General features: G+C 41.9%; 1 protein-coding gene across 18 annotated transcripts in view; it reads right to left on the reverse strand.

Annotated features, from left to right (window-relative positions):
* The window catches only part of Rbfox1 (RNA binding fox-1 homolog 1), a 383,510-nt gene that overhangs the window by 128,433 nt on the left and 239,083 nt on the right, over window positions 1-15,994 (reverse strand). For all 18 annotated transcript variants that reach the window (XM_008829975.2, XM_008829968.2, XM_008829960.2 and 15 more), the window contains exon 3: window positions 1,694-1,837. In XM_008829975.2, coding sequence (XP_008828197.1) covers window positions 1,694-1,837 — 144 coding nt within the window. The remainder of the gene's footprint in view (window positions 1-1,693; window positions 1,838-15,994) is intronic.

Raw genomic sequence — 15,994 nt, forward strand, 5'->3', positions numbered from 1 at the left:
TTAACCCCTGTAGCCTCAGGTAAATTTCCAGATAATCAAGAAGTCCTGGGAGGGAAATGGACCCTTCAGGGTGAGAAACTGGGATGCCTTGCATGTTACCAGGAAAAATTGCCAGAATAGTCATGAAGAGAATCAAGTTCAAAGTCAACATCACAGTGACACTTGATAAGTAAGGACAGACTGAACACCAAGACATCCTTCTAATCTGATGAGGCAAAGAGGATATGATTCTTGTAGCTACCCATCAGTCAAACCAAGTCCCACTGCTTTGCAGACACTTAACCTCAGCTCTAACTTTGAATGCTCTGCACCTTTTCAAAGTCATCTTTGACCTGAGAGTGCCCAAGGGTATCTTTGTTCTGCAAGAGTTAGAGGGCTTAACTCAAGGTTATTACGAGAGAGAGAGAGAGAGAGAGAGAGAGAGAGAGAGAGAGAGAGAGAGAGAGAGAGGGAGGGAGGGAGGGAGAGAGAGGGAGAGAGGCAAAAGTTGACCTTTTTCTTCTGAAATGTCAAGAATCAAGCCTGGGTACCTTAAATTTAGGATGCCTGCTCTGCCTTTGTGTCAGATGCATACTTGATAAGCCTTGTGTTAAGAAAATAAAAGGTCCAAGCTAATCCCCCAAACCATGGAGCCCATGGGTAATGAGCCTTAGCTTCCTTCTCATGCAGGAAATAATACCAGCTTTGCTAATAGTGAGTCGTTCAACGTGGGCATCTTCATAGTCCTTTTGTGATATTTGCATATTGCCACAAACATTTAGAAGCATCTCCAAGCAGCTACCTTTGCTCTCTGTCAATGTTAAGTACGCACATGTGTAGTTTTTTGGTTGAATGTGCAGACACTTGCTACCACTGCTGGTATATCATAGATGCACAGAGTGACTATATTTTAAACCGCAACATGTTATCTAAGCCTTGTTATAGCTTTGTCCTTTGGCACAGTTGAGACCAAAGAGATGATAAACTCTTCCATTCCCCTGATGGATTTTGTAGACACCTTCCAGAGGAGGAATAATCAGGGTTATGATGACCTGTGAGAAAGTGCTGACATTATTTAATTTCCTCAGGTTTGGTGGTGACTTCTGGCTAGTTCTGTGTTCTACCAAGGTGCCTGGGCCAGGATGCCCTATGTTGCTACAGTAGCATAGTAAATGCCTCTGAAATTTCATCAGTGATTCCATGAAAATGCATACCACAGGAATCAAATCAGAGAAACTGGTAGTCTTGTTGGTTGGTGCTGGTGGTATTTGATTTTTTTAACTAAGGTTTATGCATAACTAGCCATTTGATGTGGCTGCAAAGCATAGTGCCTGGGAAAGAACATGACCAGAGTCACTGTGAGTCACTCTTCTGGGTAAGTTGGCAATGACTCCCAATGTTTATTTTAGCTGCAGTGTGAAGTCCTGGGCCTTTATATTTGGGATCCTCAACGGATCATATCAATAGTAGTTAATATAGGAGTTTATTTTTCTAACTGAAATTTAAGTTACTTATTAGAAGATGACCATTTGACAAAGTAGGAATCTATTGAGCATATCTAAAGCAAAATTATATACCATCATAAAGGGATGCTAGCCACAAAAGGCCCAGTATTAGACTCTACAATGCCTGGATCCTAAGTGAACATCTCATCTTAGGATGGTGAATACCCAGAACTCACATGAGGGAAACTGGGGACCAAGACAGTACTTACACCAAACATTTGTCGGAGGTCTGGATCCCGGAACCGGAAGGGGATATTGGAGACATGCAGCCGCTTGGGCTGGGACTTGTTTTCTGTGTTTTCAGAAGGTTGTGTCTGGGGCTGGCCGTCCGTTGGTGCTGCATCATCTGTCTGCTAAAGGAAGAAGGGAAAAGCAAAGAGGCTCTGAGTGGTTCTGAATACTCTGTCCCTGTGTGCTCCCCCTTCCCCTATATGGTATGAAAATGACCTTCTAAGTCTCTCATTGATTCAACAAATGCTTTTCTGAGCATCCACTGAGTGCCCTAATCACGGATCTGGAATTCTGTAGCACACAAAATTGTTAAAAGTCCCAGTTGTCATGGAGTACAACATTCACAGGTGAAAGATATCATACATATATATATATATAAACAATTCATAAATAAATCTAGAGTTGGAAGGAGATAAGCATTGTGGGAAATGTAAAGCAAGAGTAGGGGGCTGTGAGATGCCAGAGGGTTCAGGGTGGGTAAAAGAAACCTCATCAAGAAAGGAGTAATGATCATTAAACTTAAGAGCACACATTCCTTAATCAATGCTGCTCAGATTCTTAGCCTGTGCATATCTAAGTACTGAGGTTATACAGATAAAATATTAATAAATGTCAAAAATTTGAAAAGGCCCTTTGGTATTCTGCCAGTCATCTAATGAATCAGCTGATTGACTCAACTTTTTCCTAGGATATAAACTTAGTTTCTTACAAAACTGTGTTGTCTACAACTGGCAACCACATGAAAATATTTAAATTTCTAAAAATGAACAGTAAATAAAATGAAAAATGGGTTTGTTTCTCTCCACTGCATTTTGAAATGCTCAGTAGCCACACGTGGGTAGTGCCTGTGTTGGAAAATGCAGATAGATATATAGTATTTCCATGTCTGTGAAAAAAGCTCTGCTGAGCTACACTGGTGTAGACAATGTAAGGCTATGAGCATTTCCATTATTTTCACACAGATAATTTTCGATACTATGGTATCACTCTGGTACCTTATATAGGCAGGAACTAAGAGAAAAGTCACAGTAACACTGGGTATCATGGTTAGCATGGACTTACTTCATTAAGTACTTTCTCTGCAATTAGCTTATGCTGCCGGTAGGTGGCATTAGATGCAGTAGATGTCATCTACATAAGACACTGGCTTCTTTGAAACTAAGATGTAGTAGGGTCTTTCCCAAAGCCTCTGAAATTCATGGGCAAAGAATCATCCTCAGCTATTTATAAGCAATTTAGAAGTATATAGCTTGAACAAAACTATCAGTGCAGGCAGCCAGGTGTAAAATAATACAGACCTAGATGAGACAATCTTACAGAGTGAAACGTAAAAGAAGCACCCTAATAAGAGGGGCATAATTAGCAATTTTCTCATCATCTCTTCTACTTACTGGGATATTTCATTTGCATCTTCCTTTTTCATATACCCTAAATTGCATTTCACAGTCAAGACCTCCCGATGACTTGTGTACCATCCATCCATCCAAACTGATTTGGTATCAGAAGCCCTACGTGAGGACTTTGTAGACTTTGAGGTGCAATGCCCCATGATAACCACCACTCAGTCATTTGCTCCATGTTGCTAAGAGGAAGAAGGTGGTGGTACTTAAATAGAAAAGTCCCACTTTTCAGGTGAGTTGCGAGAAGGAGACAGGGAAACAAAACCAATTACAATGTAGGTAGTGCTGTGTGGGGATGATAGTTGATTGACTTTTGGTCAAGGACACACAAAACTGGAGTTCCCAAGGCACGTCAACCCTGGAAGTCAGTGATAAGAGGGAGATGTCTTAGGAGAGGTGGAAGAAATAGATGCTATGCCAAGAGAGAGCAAACATGTGCAAAGATGGAAAGATGTTAGAGGAAGCTCACAAATGGGGGAGGAGGCTATGTGGAGTCTGATACCTGAAAGATGCATGCATGAAGGACAAGCAAGAGAGTGGACAATAGAGGTAGATGGGGATTGTGGACCCCAAAGAGCCATGTGCCTCAAAGCAAGAAGTTGTGAGGAGCCACTTAATGATAGCAGGAGCAAGCCGTGACCAGCTTGCATGTGATATGAATGTTAAATGCCTGTTCAGGAGTGACCAACTGAATGCACTAATGGTTGCTGCACAAGTGAACAAGTGGACACCACCCTTTCCATTTTCAAGTGCTAGTTAATGAAAGCATTATGGGTCGAGGAGATGGCTCAATGAGTAATGTACTTGCTGTGCAAACAGGACTCGAATTTGGATCCCTAGAACCATGTAAGGCTGAATGTGGTGGCACACATGTACAATCCCAGTATACCCACTGGGAAATGGGAGGTGGAGACGGGAGAATCCCGTGTAGCACACAGGCCATGTAGCCTGGTATATATACTAGCAAAGAGGCCCTATCATGAACAAGGTAGAAATTGAGGACTACACAAAACCTGAGGCTAGCCTCTGACTTACACATGCACCTCACGGCAAGTACACACACACACACACACACACACACACACACACACACACACACACACAGAATCATATTGTAACATTGAGACCCATGCAAAGCAGGGACTGTTCACAATGACAGAACATTGGGTTCCACATTCATAAATAAAAAAAAGAACTTGAATGATGACACTGCTACTTTGCCAAAGAGTAAGGGGTTTTAACACCCTACCACATACTCTGATTTAGCACGAACAATAGCTAAGACCCCAAGCTTCCATCCCATTTTCCCCATCCTGCTAGAAATTGCTGTTTGAATAAAAAATTAAAATGAGTTTCTCTTCATCCCAAGAAAGGGACTTAGATTTGGATTTATGCACAACTGCTGAATGTTTCAGTTTAATAAACCTAATTAGGAATTACAGAGATTATAATTACACATATTAAATGATTAATAGCATTATGCTGCTCATGTGAAAATTAAAATTAATCATCTCTAGTCAAACAGGACTTTGGAGAAATCTTTGTGGTGTTTCCTTTGATAAAAACATACAACGCTCAATTAATCATTTTGTAGTGTATGCATTTATACAAATACCCATAAGTTGCTATGCAGGAACCCCTATGCTGTGAAGCATTTTCACTAAAAATATGTTAAACAATGAGGAAATCCAAACTGTTTCAAACTTCTGTGTTTGTGGAAAGGGATGAAGGGGAATGTCAGCCTCCACAAAAAAGAGAAAGAACCACAGAACAGAAAGAACCAAAAAGACAATCTATTTCAACCTGAGCGTGCCTGTGACTAAGGCACAAAGTTGCACAAAAAGCTAGAGTTACTGAATCACTTGGCCTAGTGTACAATCCCACCTCCATGAAGTGCTAACTTCCGGCAGGCCACTTTACTTCTCAGAGTCTCTGTGAAAGGACAATGCCAGTCTAGATCCTGCAGGTTTAGGGTAAAGAACAAATATGGCAGGAAGTTGAGGAGGGGCAACCACAGAACCAGGAACATCTAGGCTGTAGTGAAGAGAATCCCCATTCTGGCTTCACAGTCGAAGTGACCTCTTTGTCTTTCTATATTTCTTGGATCTTTTAGGGGAAACATACCTGGAACAAACCTGAGCTTTTATGCCTCTGCTAGTCTTTGGATCTGCCCTGCGACCCAAATGCCAAGGTGTTAGATGCAGGCTTGGTCACCAACCCACAGTGCTTTGGGAGGTGGCAAAACCTGTACGAAGTAAGATCTAGTGAAAAGAAGTTAGGCCATTGGCGTGTGCCCTTAAAGAGGATATTGGATGCCAACCCTTTCCTCTGTCTCTTGTGCCTCCTAGCTACCAGAGTTAAATGTCTTCCTCTACCACACATTTCCCATGATGCACTTTGCTGCCACCAACCCAGAGCAGCAACAGTAACCACAGACTGAAACATCTGAAGCCCTGAGCCAAAATAAGCCTTCCCTTCTTGTTAGGATGATTAACTCGGGCATTCTGTCACAGCCACAGAAAGCTGATTAACAAAGTATGGGTTGGTTTCCTGACAGATATACACCAGTTTGAAAGCTTATGGCAACAGAACTTTCTCCTCCCAGAGTTATGGAGACCAAAATTCTAAACCAAAAGTGTCAACAGGACCATGCTTCCTCTTCCTTTACCTCCTTCAGATTCTATTGTTTCTGGGTATGTTGTTTTTGAGGCTACCATTTAGACTTTATAACAAACAAAACCAGAAGTACATATTCAACAATGGCTATTGTCCAGAAATGACTGTATATTTATTCCACTTATTCATTTATATTATTTATTTATTTATTTATTTATTTATTTATTTATTTATTATTTACTTATGCCATCTTTGGGGAGCGAGCTTCTCAAAATGGGTTAGCTTTCAACAAGATCCTAAAGAAGGGAAAATGCACCAGCCTGAGCTGAGAAGAGATGAGTCTTCCCTTCATCAGTCCAGGCTGGCCACCTCCCTTTCTCTAGTTGGTCATGAACAGAGAGATGCTAGCCCTTTCTGCCAGTCTGAGAAACCTTTAGTCAGTTTCTTAAAAGGTTGTCAATTTTCTACACTTTCGTCTGAAAATTCCTAAAGTGATGACCATCCATCTGTTGTGGACTTTACAGAAGTAGACAATAATGGTCAAGTCCCCTGTACTAAGGGCGGGGGCACCACACAGATCGTAACAGTTATCGACAGTGCTAATACTAACTTTGCTCTCTGTTTCTCTGGTCTGTGGACATGTACATGTCTGAGATGCAGGCTTCCACTACAAGGGACCCTACTAAATGGGAAAAATCCCTTAACCCCAAGAGATGAGCCTGAGAAGCATTTTGCAGAGTTTCTGAACAAGTGCATTAAGACTAACCACTATAGGCCCATAGCGACACAGTCCTATTAGGAGGAGGACTGTTGGATGTAGAATTTTTCTTAATAAATAAACTCCCCAGGTATCGGCACAGGTTATAAATGTTAAGAAAACACCACCGGCACTTTAATCTCCTAAAGATCACTTAGTGTTTCCACAAAGACCTTAATAAAGAACTGTGGGGCTCCCTCTGCTGTAATCGTTCCTAATTCAATGAATAGCTCTGAGCAACCCACAGCTAATCCAAGTGAAATTGGATTTTGGTATCGAACAATCCAGGGATGACTGTTTGGGAGAATACATAAAGAAGTAGGTACCTTTCAGAGTCTAACCCAGCCCAGTGTTGTCTTGGTAGGCTACTTACACATGATAGAAACTCAATGTGCCTGGCATCTTCTAGTGGGTACTAAGCAACAGGGTGTAGAATCATGAGTAAGGGCTAGTTATGGCCAGGAATCTCTACCTAAAACTACTTCCATCATGTGCTGGCCCAATTACTTAAGTCTGTCTGAGGCTAAGATTCCTCAGGTACAAGCTAAGAGAGATTTTTATGTGTGGTCCCTGAATATTATAGACAAGTTATGGGAGGGGATGAGGGACACGTGGCAGAACTAAATCTAAAGGAGAAACCAGAATTCAGAAGGAAATAAGAGATTTTTTGAAGCAGTCAGCTAAGGGGAGAGAAGGGATGACAACTAGAAATACAGTAAAATCTATACCAAAGCTATATTTGGTCAGAATTGAAAAATACATGTTTGCATAACCCAGAACCAGATATAGCTCAACGGTGCTGATGAAGCATACTTGGCAGTTTTGATCCAAAAGAAAAGAATGTGACCAGTAGATGATGTTTTAGATTTTCTAGAAATCACATTTTTTTAAAGTAAAAAGAAAATACAAAGTTAACTGTAAGCATATATTAATTTTAACCCTATTTATCAAAATAGTATTGGCATACATCAAAGAAAAATGTATGTTATATTCTTTTTATTTGCACGAAGTTTTTGATATTTAGTGTGTATAATTTATTCTTATGGCTCCTAATTTCACTGGGACCACTGACTTTCCATTGCAAATCTTTGATCTATATTTAAGCCTTCAAAAAAGTTAACAATTGAAGGCACAAGTTTCTCCAGCCACAGTTCAAAAGTCCCTAATAACTGAATCATGTGTCTGCACTTATGTTTAAGGTAAAGCTGAATTGAATGAATAATCTGATCCATCAGTGACAATAGGTACTTGAAGAGTTCACAGAACACATGAGAAGCCACAACACATACTGTTCTAATCCCTTGAATGTCTGCATAAATTACTTTACAAAGAAGGAAGAGGGTAACAGGCAGAATTGAGGTCACTCATCATCTGACCATGAAACAGATAATCCTGGATTCTGTCTGGGAATACCAGAATCCTTTCAAGGGTCTTTAGAGGTAGAAGAGGAAAAAAAGCATCTAATTTACTTTACTTGGTGATTCCCAGTGCTGGGCTTCTGACACCCAAGGGCATCACAAAACACATGAGTGTTGGAGTCATTAGTCAGGATTTGTTACAGAAGCATCTTCAAACCATCGCCATCTGCATCACAAAGCATAGGTATGTGGCATCTCCAACATTACAGAAACTTGTACCTGACATCACAGTTTTAGTCAGTGGGCAAAGGGGCTCTAAGAGTAGAGGATCGGTTGCAGCGTAGAGAAAGTAGAGAAGAGTGAGAGAAAGAGAGGACTTCTTAGGATACAGAGGAGGGGATCCCTTGCAACGAGACATAGGATCAAGTCAGCTCAATGTCAAAGCTTCAAGTAACATTTTAACACAACACCTGTGAGATATTAGCATTCGCCTTAGAGGTGGTCTAAACACTAAGAGTAATGCCTATCACATACACAGCTTAGGTCTCATGGGCCTCTGTCATCTATGACTCTTGCTTTTGGCATGACTATTATTACTTGCTATTTCCCCTCATCCCATATACACATGTTTCTAAACCCATCTGTGCTCTTGGGCACACTGAAGATTTTACAGATGCTGGTGATCCACTACATGGTAGGAGGGTAAAATGCATGAATCCCAGAGTTTTGCAGCCAAAAAATCTCAAGAAGATTCCAAGCTTTCTGGAGAATACACAGATATCACACATAATGACATCTGGGGAAGGTCACTTGCTTCTGCCCTGTCCCAGGTAGAGACAAATGGTTTTGGCTGACAGTGATGCTGAAAACTAACACTCAGCTGTGGCTGACAGGCAAGATATAGAAGCAGTTAAGCCTTCAGAGAGAACTGCAAAGAATTCTGCTGAGGTCCCACTATATCTTAGCAGGGAATTCTCATGCTTTCCCTCACCGAATTTTCCCAGTAACTTGGAAATCTGAAACTCAGTATTAAATTTAGGATGTTTGACTCCATATACTGACTGTTTTCCCCTGTCAACACCTCTCACAGGCAAGGTGAAGGTGTTGTGGGAAGTTTAAAGACAGGACCAGAGAATCACTGCAAAGCACATACAGGGGAGAAAATACTCAGTGCCACTCTCTGTGTTTGAGGTCAGGGCTGGGGAGAGGGCTGAGATCAGTGCTAACATAACCAAGCAACAAGCCGACACACTTGGGGTGCTTCTGATACCTCCTGTAAGGTTCTAGAACCCTCCATTTAGCTCTTAGTGGTCATAATTATTTTTAGCTTACTTACCTATGTATCTGGGCAGAACATGAATATCACAAGGATAAGTATTCTATGAAATACAGTTTTAAATCCCTTTACCTAGCACATAGTAGGCCTTCAGTAAGTCTTTCCTGGGTCATTCCAGGCTACCTATTCAGGTCTATCAATCATCTTTCTCCAGAAGCATCCCCAGTTCTACCTTTATGGAATGGAAATCTAAAACCCCTGACAGGACATAAATGGGGCATGATTTTCCTCACCCCGGACTGATGAACAAACAGCCTCTTTTTTCCTCTGACCAGCTTCCTTCCGTCTATGCATACAACTCTCCATAATGATAAGTAAAAAGTGTACTTCTGAGTAGCTGCTTTTCCCTCCTCCACCCATCAAGCTCTTTCTCAGACAAGGAGAAACTTGTGAGAGTCTTGGAGGCATGATTTGATTAAGTTGACAATATTATTTGAGTGATGGTTGAGTACCCACTGTGATGTACTTTGGACCAAATTGATTTGTGTAACAAACACTTGCTCTGTCTCTTCTTGCAGCCTGAATAGCGGGTCTTGATTTAGCCAGTAATGCTGAGCGCTGGCTGAATTGACACAGTCCACGGTTGCTCTCTCTCTGCAGAGAGGAGCAAGACCAGAGCACAGGCTAGAATAATTCAATACATTGTGCTATAAGCTTGGAAAATAATATCACAGAGCTCTGCAATATACCTATTTGATTTGATTTGTAAACCTGATAAAAAAGCAATCGAAGAAAGTTCAGGGGGAAAATATATATGTTCTAAGCAAAACTGTAACCATATTGAATGTGTACAAAGAACCAAAGGATGGGAAGAGGGAGGGGTTGGAAAATCATGCATACTCAATTACCTTCATAGCCTGCATTAGACAATATTGCACATTCTCCAGTTAAAACGGAGCAAAAGTGTGAAAAGTTATTTCCCATTAAAAGTAATAATAATAAGCTAAAAGATATGAATTGAAGCCCACGTCTCAGGTTTTCTCACAATCCCACTTCAAAACAGGGCTGTACAGTCTCTCCAAGCTTCCTGATTTTTTTCATTTTAGCTCTGTAGGCAAACAAATAAGTTAATCACATAGCTTTGGATATAGTTAATGCTGCCTTCCTAGCTCGGCTGGGCTGATTCTGTACTAGATGATGCAGTCTTAACAAATACATCTCATTTCCCCTAGTGTGAATAAATTCAATGCTCAGCTCAAATGAAGGGATTTCTCAGAAAGAAGGGCTGGAGGACAGAGATGGGCTGACTCCAAACACCTTTGGTCTTTTTTATCTTTTGGAAATGTAGGCTGTGCATGCAAAGGGCCAGATGTTCAACACATCGGTGAAGGGCGTGGACTGTCAAGGTGACTGTATAAGTCTTCTCCAGCTGCTGAAACAAAATGTCACTGAAGGGGCAGCTTCCACAATACATGCTTGTGTCTCACTGTGGAAGGCCAGACGTTTAGCATCAAGGTGTATGGCCTGCCTTCTTCGTGTGCCCTCACATGCCAAGAAGACAACAGCTTCACTCTCTCCCTTTTCATAGGTGATCAACCCCCTCATGGGACCCCCACCCTCATAAACTCCTCTAATTTAATTATCTAATTAGATTATCTAATCTAATTTTTTTTTTTTTTTTTACCAAAAAGCCCCATTTTTAAATACCATCATGTCTAGGATAGGGGCTTTAACATAAGGATTTGTGGAAGACACAATAATATCCTTGAGGCAGAACTCACAAATATCCTGGGAATAAGAAAGCTTGCTTGTCTTACTGAAGAGACAAAGGTTTCACTAAGCAGGAAACAAGATCTTCATTTATTCATCCATTTGAGATGTATCCATTGAGCACTGGGGAGGCTGTGCTGGAGGCTTGTGTCTGCTTATCAGAAGTGACTATATAAAACATGCTCTTTCCCTGACTCTCTCTGTTCTAACATTTAGGCATTTTGTTCCATAAGCAAAGAGCTAAGAATGTCACAGGGATGGGGAGATGGCTCAGTGGGTAAAGTGCTTACTACACAAGCATGTTTGAATCCTCAGAACCTGTATAAAGTCAGATGAGATAGCAGGCATCTGTAATCCCACTGCAGCCATGGCATGAAGAGAGATGGAGACTGGAGACTCCCCAGAAGACTGAGGGCCAATGAGCCTGGTGTATACAGTGCTGAATGACAAGACAATCTCTGTCTCAAACAAGTTGGAAGCCAAGGACTGTCACCCAAGGCTGTCCTTCGACCTCCATACATACATCATGGCACGTGTGGGCCCACAATCATAGTCAGAGATTTTGACAAATAGAAATGTGATGATGATGATGATGATGATGATATGCCAATATTTATAGACTTGGAGCTAAGCTGTCTGAATTTGAATTCCAATTCTACGCCTTTCTAGCTCTGTGGTCTTGCATAACTGAATCTCTCTGAGCATTTTCTTCAACTATAGACTACAACTACTGTGAGCAGCTACACCAAATGAGCCAATGCACCTAAGTGCTTAGAACAACTCCTGGCCAGTGACTATTGGCAGGTTCAGTAGCACAGCACCTGATGCTGGGTCACTATGCAGTATTCAGTGGGCATATAATTGGCATTCTGGTCAGCTCCGCACACGGATTGCTTCCTTAGGTTGCTTGCTGACTCAGGATGATTCTGTTACTCTACAGTGTTTATGATGAAATAACCTGGGAGTCAGAGGACTGTGGACTTCTTGAGACACTCAATTAGTTCATGGGTGGCAATGCAGCTAAGTGGCTGGGGGCCCAGTTGTGGTAAATCCTGGTCAAAACCCTTAGTGGCAGCTGAAAAGATCAGGGCAGCTTTTTGAGTGGCTGTTGAAGTCAGGACAGAGCACTTAACAGCTCTCCAAGCAAAGAGTGGTCCCCAACTTTATCCTGTCACCCAAGCCCAGGGGCCAAGGGCAGAGGGCATTTCCTGCCTCTTTACACTGAAGGCCACCTCTCGGATCTTCTTCTACCTTTTCCTTGTGAGACTTGAGTTTTCAGGGTTGGGATGGAGAGAAGGAACTGAACAGGCAGAGAGCCTCTAACAAAGATGGGTACTTCCTGTTGGCAGAAACACACCTTACGGCTTCCACTCACATTCTGCTGGGCCTCTGGCATTCAGGTGTATGTATGGATGCAGTGGACGGTGTTCAGCCCGAGGGCTCTGGTTACTATGGACGATGACCAGCAATTCCTTGGCATCTTCCATTCTTGCCCAGGGTCCCACAAACAGTTGACTTCCCTTACATAATGTTTCCACTATAGTCATTCACATCCTGTTCATTGGGTTGATGTCATCTGAGCTTTCCCATTAAAAATAAATAAATAAATAAATAAAACATATGAGACAGGCATACATTTCTATGTCAATGTCAGCTTCTCCCATACCTAATTGAAAGAGCATGACAAGTTTTCTCTCAGAATCCTGCTGCTGTTTTCCGGCATCCTAAAGGCCTCGGAGTTCTCTGGCTCAGCCAGCTCCTGCTGAAAGAGCAGCCGCTCCCTCCTGGTCTGCACATCCACCCTCTCCACAACTGACTCCCTTGCAGCTATGTCCTCTCCCTGCCCAAAGAGCTTGCTTGTCTTTAATCCTCCTGGCCTACTCAGAAATCCAGACTATCTCAAACTCCACTTATAAAGAAAAAAAAATAATGATTTTTTTTGTACTAAATTCTCAATTTCCCCCCTAATGTATTATGTAAGATTTAAGTGAACCAAATGGAAATTCTATATATTATGCTAATTTTCTGGGGTTGAGAAAACTGCCAAAATTCACAATTCAGTTGTAGAGCCTGGGAGATTAGTTTAAAACGGAGTTAGTCTCAATGAAGATACAGGGTTTTCCTGACTTTCTTTCTGTATAAATGCTTCAGTTAGAGAGACATGTGCTCCAAAAGCTTTGTTCTAAAACTGAGGAAATTTTTTCCTCAATATACGCCAAAGCATGCAGTGAGAATTCCATGTGCACCAGAATAGGTTTATTCATATAAATCCAGCAAAGAGTCCTGCCATATAAAAGACACAATTTCTGTAAAGTAGCATGATTCAATTTGCTTTCAAGTTCAAATCCTATGTCTCAGTGGGTTCATTTTTCCTGGCTTGCAGAGAGTGGAGAAAAACTCGTGTACACTAGGACACAGAGATGCTAAGAAACTGATTCTTGACACAGAAATCTCTGCACCTCTTTCCAGCATGTTCTCCAGCCACAGAATAAATTGTTTGGTTTTTTGAGCCACACTGTAACTGATACACATGAAAGCAGCCATAGGTGATGTGCAGACAAATGAACTGTGAACTTGTCTGTTTACCTGTGAGACTTTATCAATAAAAATAGACAGTGGACCCTAGTTCTCCATGTTTAATCTTAGAGGAAGAATTGTTCTGAGTCTATACTGTTCAAACAGTTACCATTTAAAGACACCTGTCCGTGTTACAAGGAAAATTTGACATGTGAGGGTGGAGAAGGGTGAAGACAGACTCTGAGCCATCAAGAAGCTTCTGGTTCTACCAAGCAGAATGATAATAAACATAGGTAGCTAGGAAGACAGGGGGTGAGTGATAATTGAAGGACTTATGAGTTCATGATTCAGCCAGGGGAAATGGAAGGTTTCTTGGAAAAGGTCTCATTCATCTAGACACTCAGATATCACATATCCACAGAGGCCTAAAAGCCCATCCTGCCAGGCATGGTGGCATGTGCCTGTAATCCCAGCACTGGGAGGCTTAGGCAGGCAAATATGTTTGAATTCAAGTCTAGCTTGGGCTACATAGTGAGTTCCAAGACATTCCTGGTCTATAGTATAAGAACCCAACTTAAAACAAAAAGCAAAGGGGGTTGTTGAAATGACTCAGCTGTTAAGAGTGCACACTGCTCCCGTTAAGGACCCAGGTTTGGTCCCCGGCACCCACACTGCACATCTCCCAACCACCTGTAACTCCATCAGACGCCTCTGGCCTCCACAGGCACTGAACTCCACATGTACTTCATATGTATATATTGTCTCCCCCCCCCACTCCAGGCCATATACAATCAATTAAAAATAATTTTAAAAGTCTTTAAAAAGCAAAAAATAAAGAAGAGAAATGTCCGCTACTCCTAGGGTCCTGTATCACCTCTATCTCATTTAGGCAGCCTTGAGCAGATAAGAAGTGATGAGTACTAAGCAGTACTGAGCAGTAAGCACAATGCTGTGTAACCTTGGATAAGCTACTCACCTTCTCTGAGTCTCTAGGCTTTTGTTTCTTTTAAAAAAAAAGTCAGAACAACACCTGTCCTTCCCAAAGGAAAAACAATGGATTTTGCTTTAACAAATGCTCTATTTTAAGGTGCTGCAGCATCTGTAGTGAATTGTTTCTTTTACTTTGCTATATCTGATCACACAGGAAGCTGATAGTGTGGCAGCAAGATTGATATCTAATAGGTTCTTAATGTAGAATGCCCATTGCTCAGTATGTCCTGCTGGGACAGAATGTATCCACCTGATCAATCAAGACAACTGACTCTATGGTCTCACCACAGGTCAAGGCTCAAAGACCCAAGTGGTGGGAATGTGGGATGAGGGGAGACCCTTGGTTGGTTGTTTCTGTCACCTTGAGCTCAGACAAAGGTTTTGTGGATTGGGAGAACAGGTTTGCCCTAGAGATGTCTGAAGAGATTAACCAGGGCTTATCGGTCTGTCTCTGGGTACAGCCTCCTCAACACCTGTGGCTAAGTCACCTAGGGAAAGGGGATGAAAAAGGTAGACTTCTCTACTCTACCCTAGAACTATCAATGCTAGTACATGGATCCAAGAGGAATTCTTTCAAATAATGCTCCTGGGGTGGGTAGGTTGGTAGAGTACTTGCCTAGCAGATCAGAGGTCAACATCAGATATCTTCCTCAATCACATCTCTTACCTTTTGGTTTGAGATAGAGTCTTTCCTTGAATCTGGAGCTCACCAATTAGGCTAGACTTGTTGGCCAACAAGCCTCAGGTCTTCTCCTGTCTCCATCTCCCCAGCTCTGGTATTACAGGTGTGCACTACCACACCTGGCTTTTTATATGGATTCTATGAACTCATGTCCTGATGTTTACATGGCAAGCACTTTACTGACTGAGCCTCCTCCCCAGTCCTACTCAAAGAGATGGGGATTGCTCACCTTCAGTGTAACAGGCTGTAAGGCTTAAAAGACAAAGGGAAGATTCAAGAGTCAATGCACATGGAACGGTGCTCCTGGATTCTAGCACTGGGAGAGCACACACCACACGCTGGTCAGGGAAATCTATTCTTAACCACACTCCGTATCCACCTTCAAAAGCAGAATCAGTTTAGAAGACAGACCCCAATCCCTGGGATGGGTCTCCTGGGTCTCAGAGTGTGCTTACAGCTCTGACCACCCTTGGTAAGTATCCTCCACAAACTGAAGCCTCTCTCTAGAACAGCACTTCTATTACGAAGGTGATGGAGACAGGAGATGTTTAAAATGGCTTCAGTGATTGAAATCGTGCACACCTTCCTCATAGACCTCAGATGTGCCCCAGTTTCTATGGGGAAGTGGGTAACGAGAGAGATGTATAACTAACATATAGATCATAATGCAACCACGAAGTTGAATTTCACTGCAGATAGAACATCTCGATGGAGAGACTCTCTGCTTCTTCCAATGATTCAATGTCTACGATCTCTTATATTGAATTTGAGATTATAAGCTGACTTTCCCACTCAGCTCTGCCCCACGGCTCTCTACTCAACATTTTGTTATCTTTGCCTAAACCTTTTAGGAAAGGCCCCTGAACTGCTCTCCTAGACTGGCTAAGAGGAAATAGAATTACAACCCTCTTTA

The sequence above is a fragment of the Nannospalax galili genome, unplaced genomic scaffold, assembly GCF_000622305.1.
Source record: "Nannospalax galili isolate Female #2095 unplaced genomic scaffold, S.galili_v1.0 scaffold32, whole genome shotgun sequence".
Lineage (NCBI taxonomy): Eukaryota > Metazoa > Chordata > Mammalia > Rodentia > Spalacidae > Nannospalax > Nannospalax galili.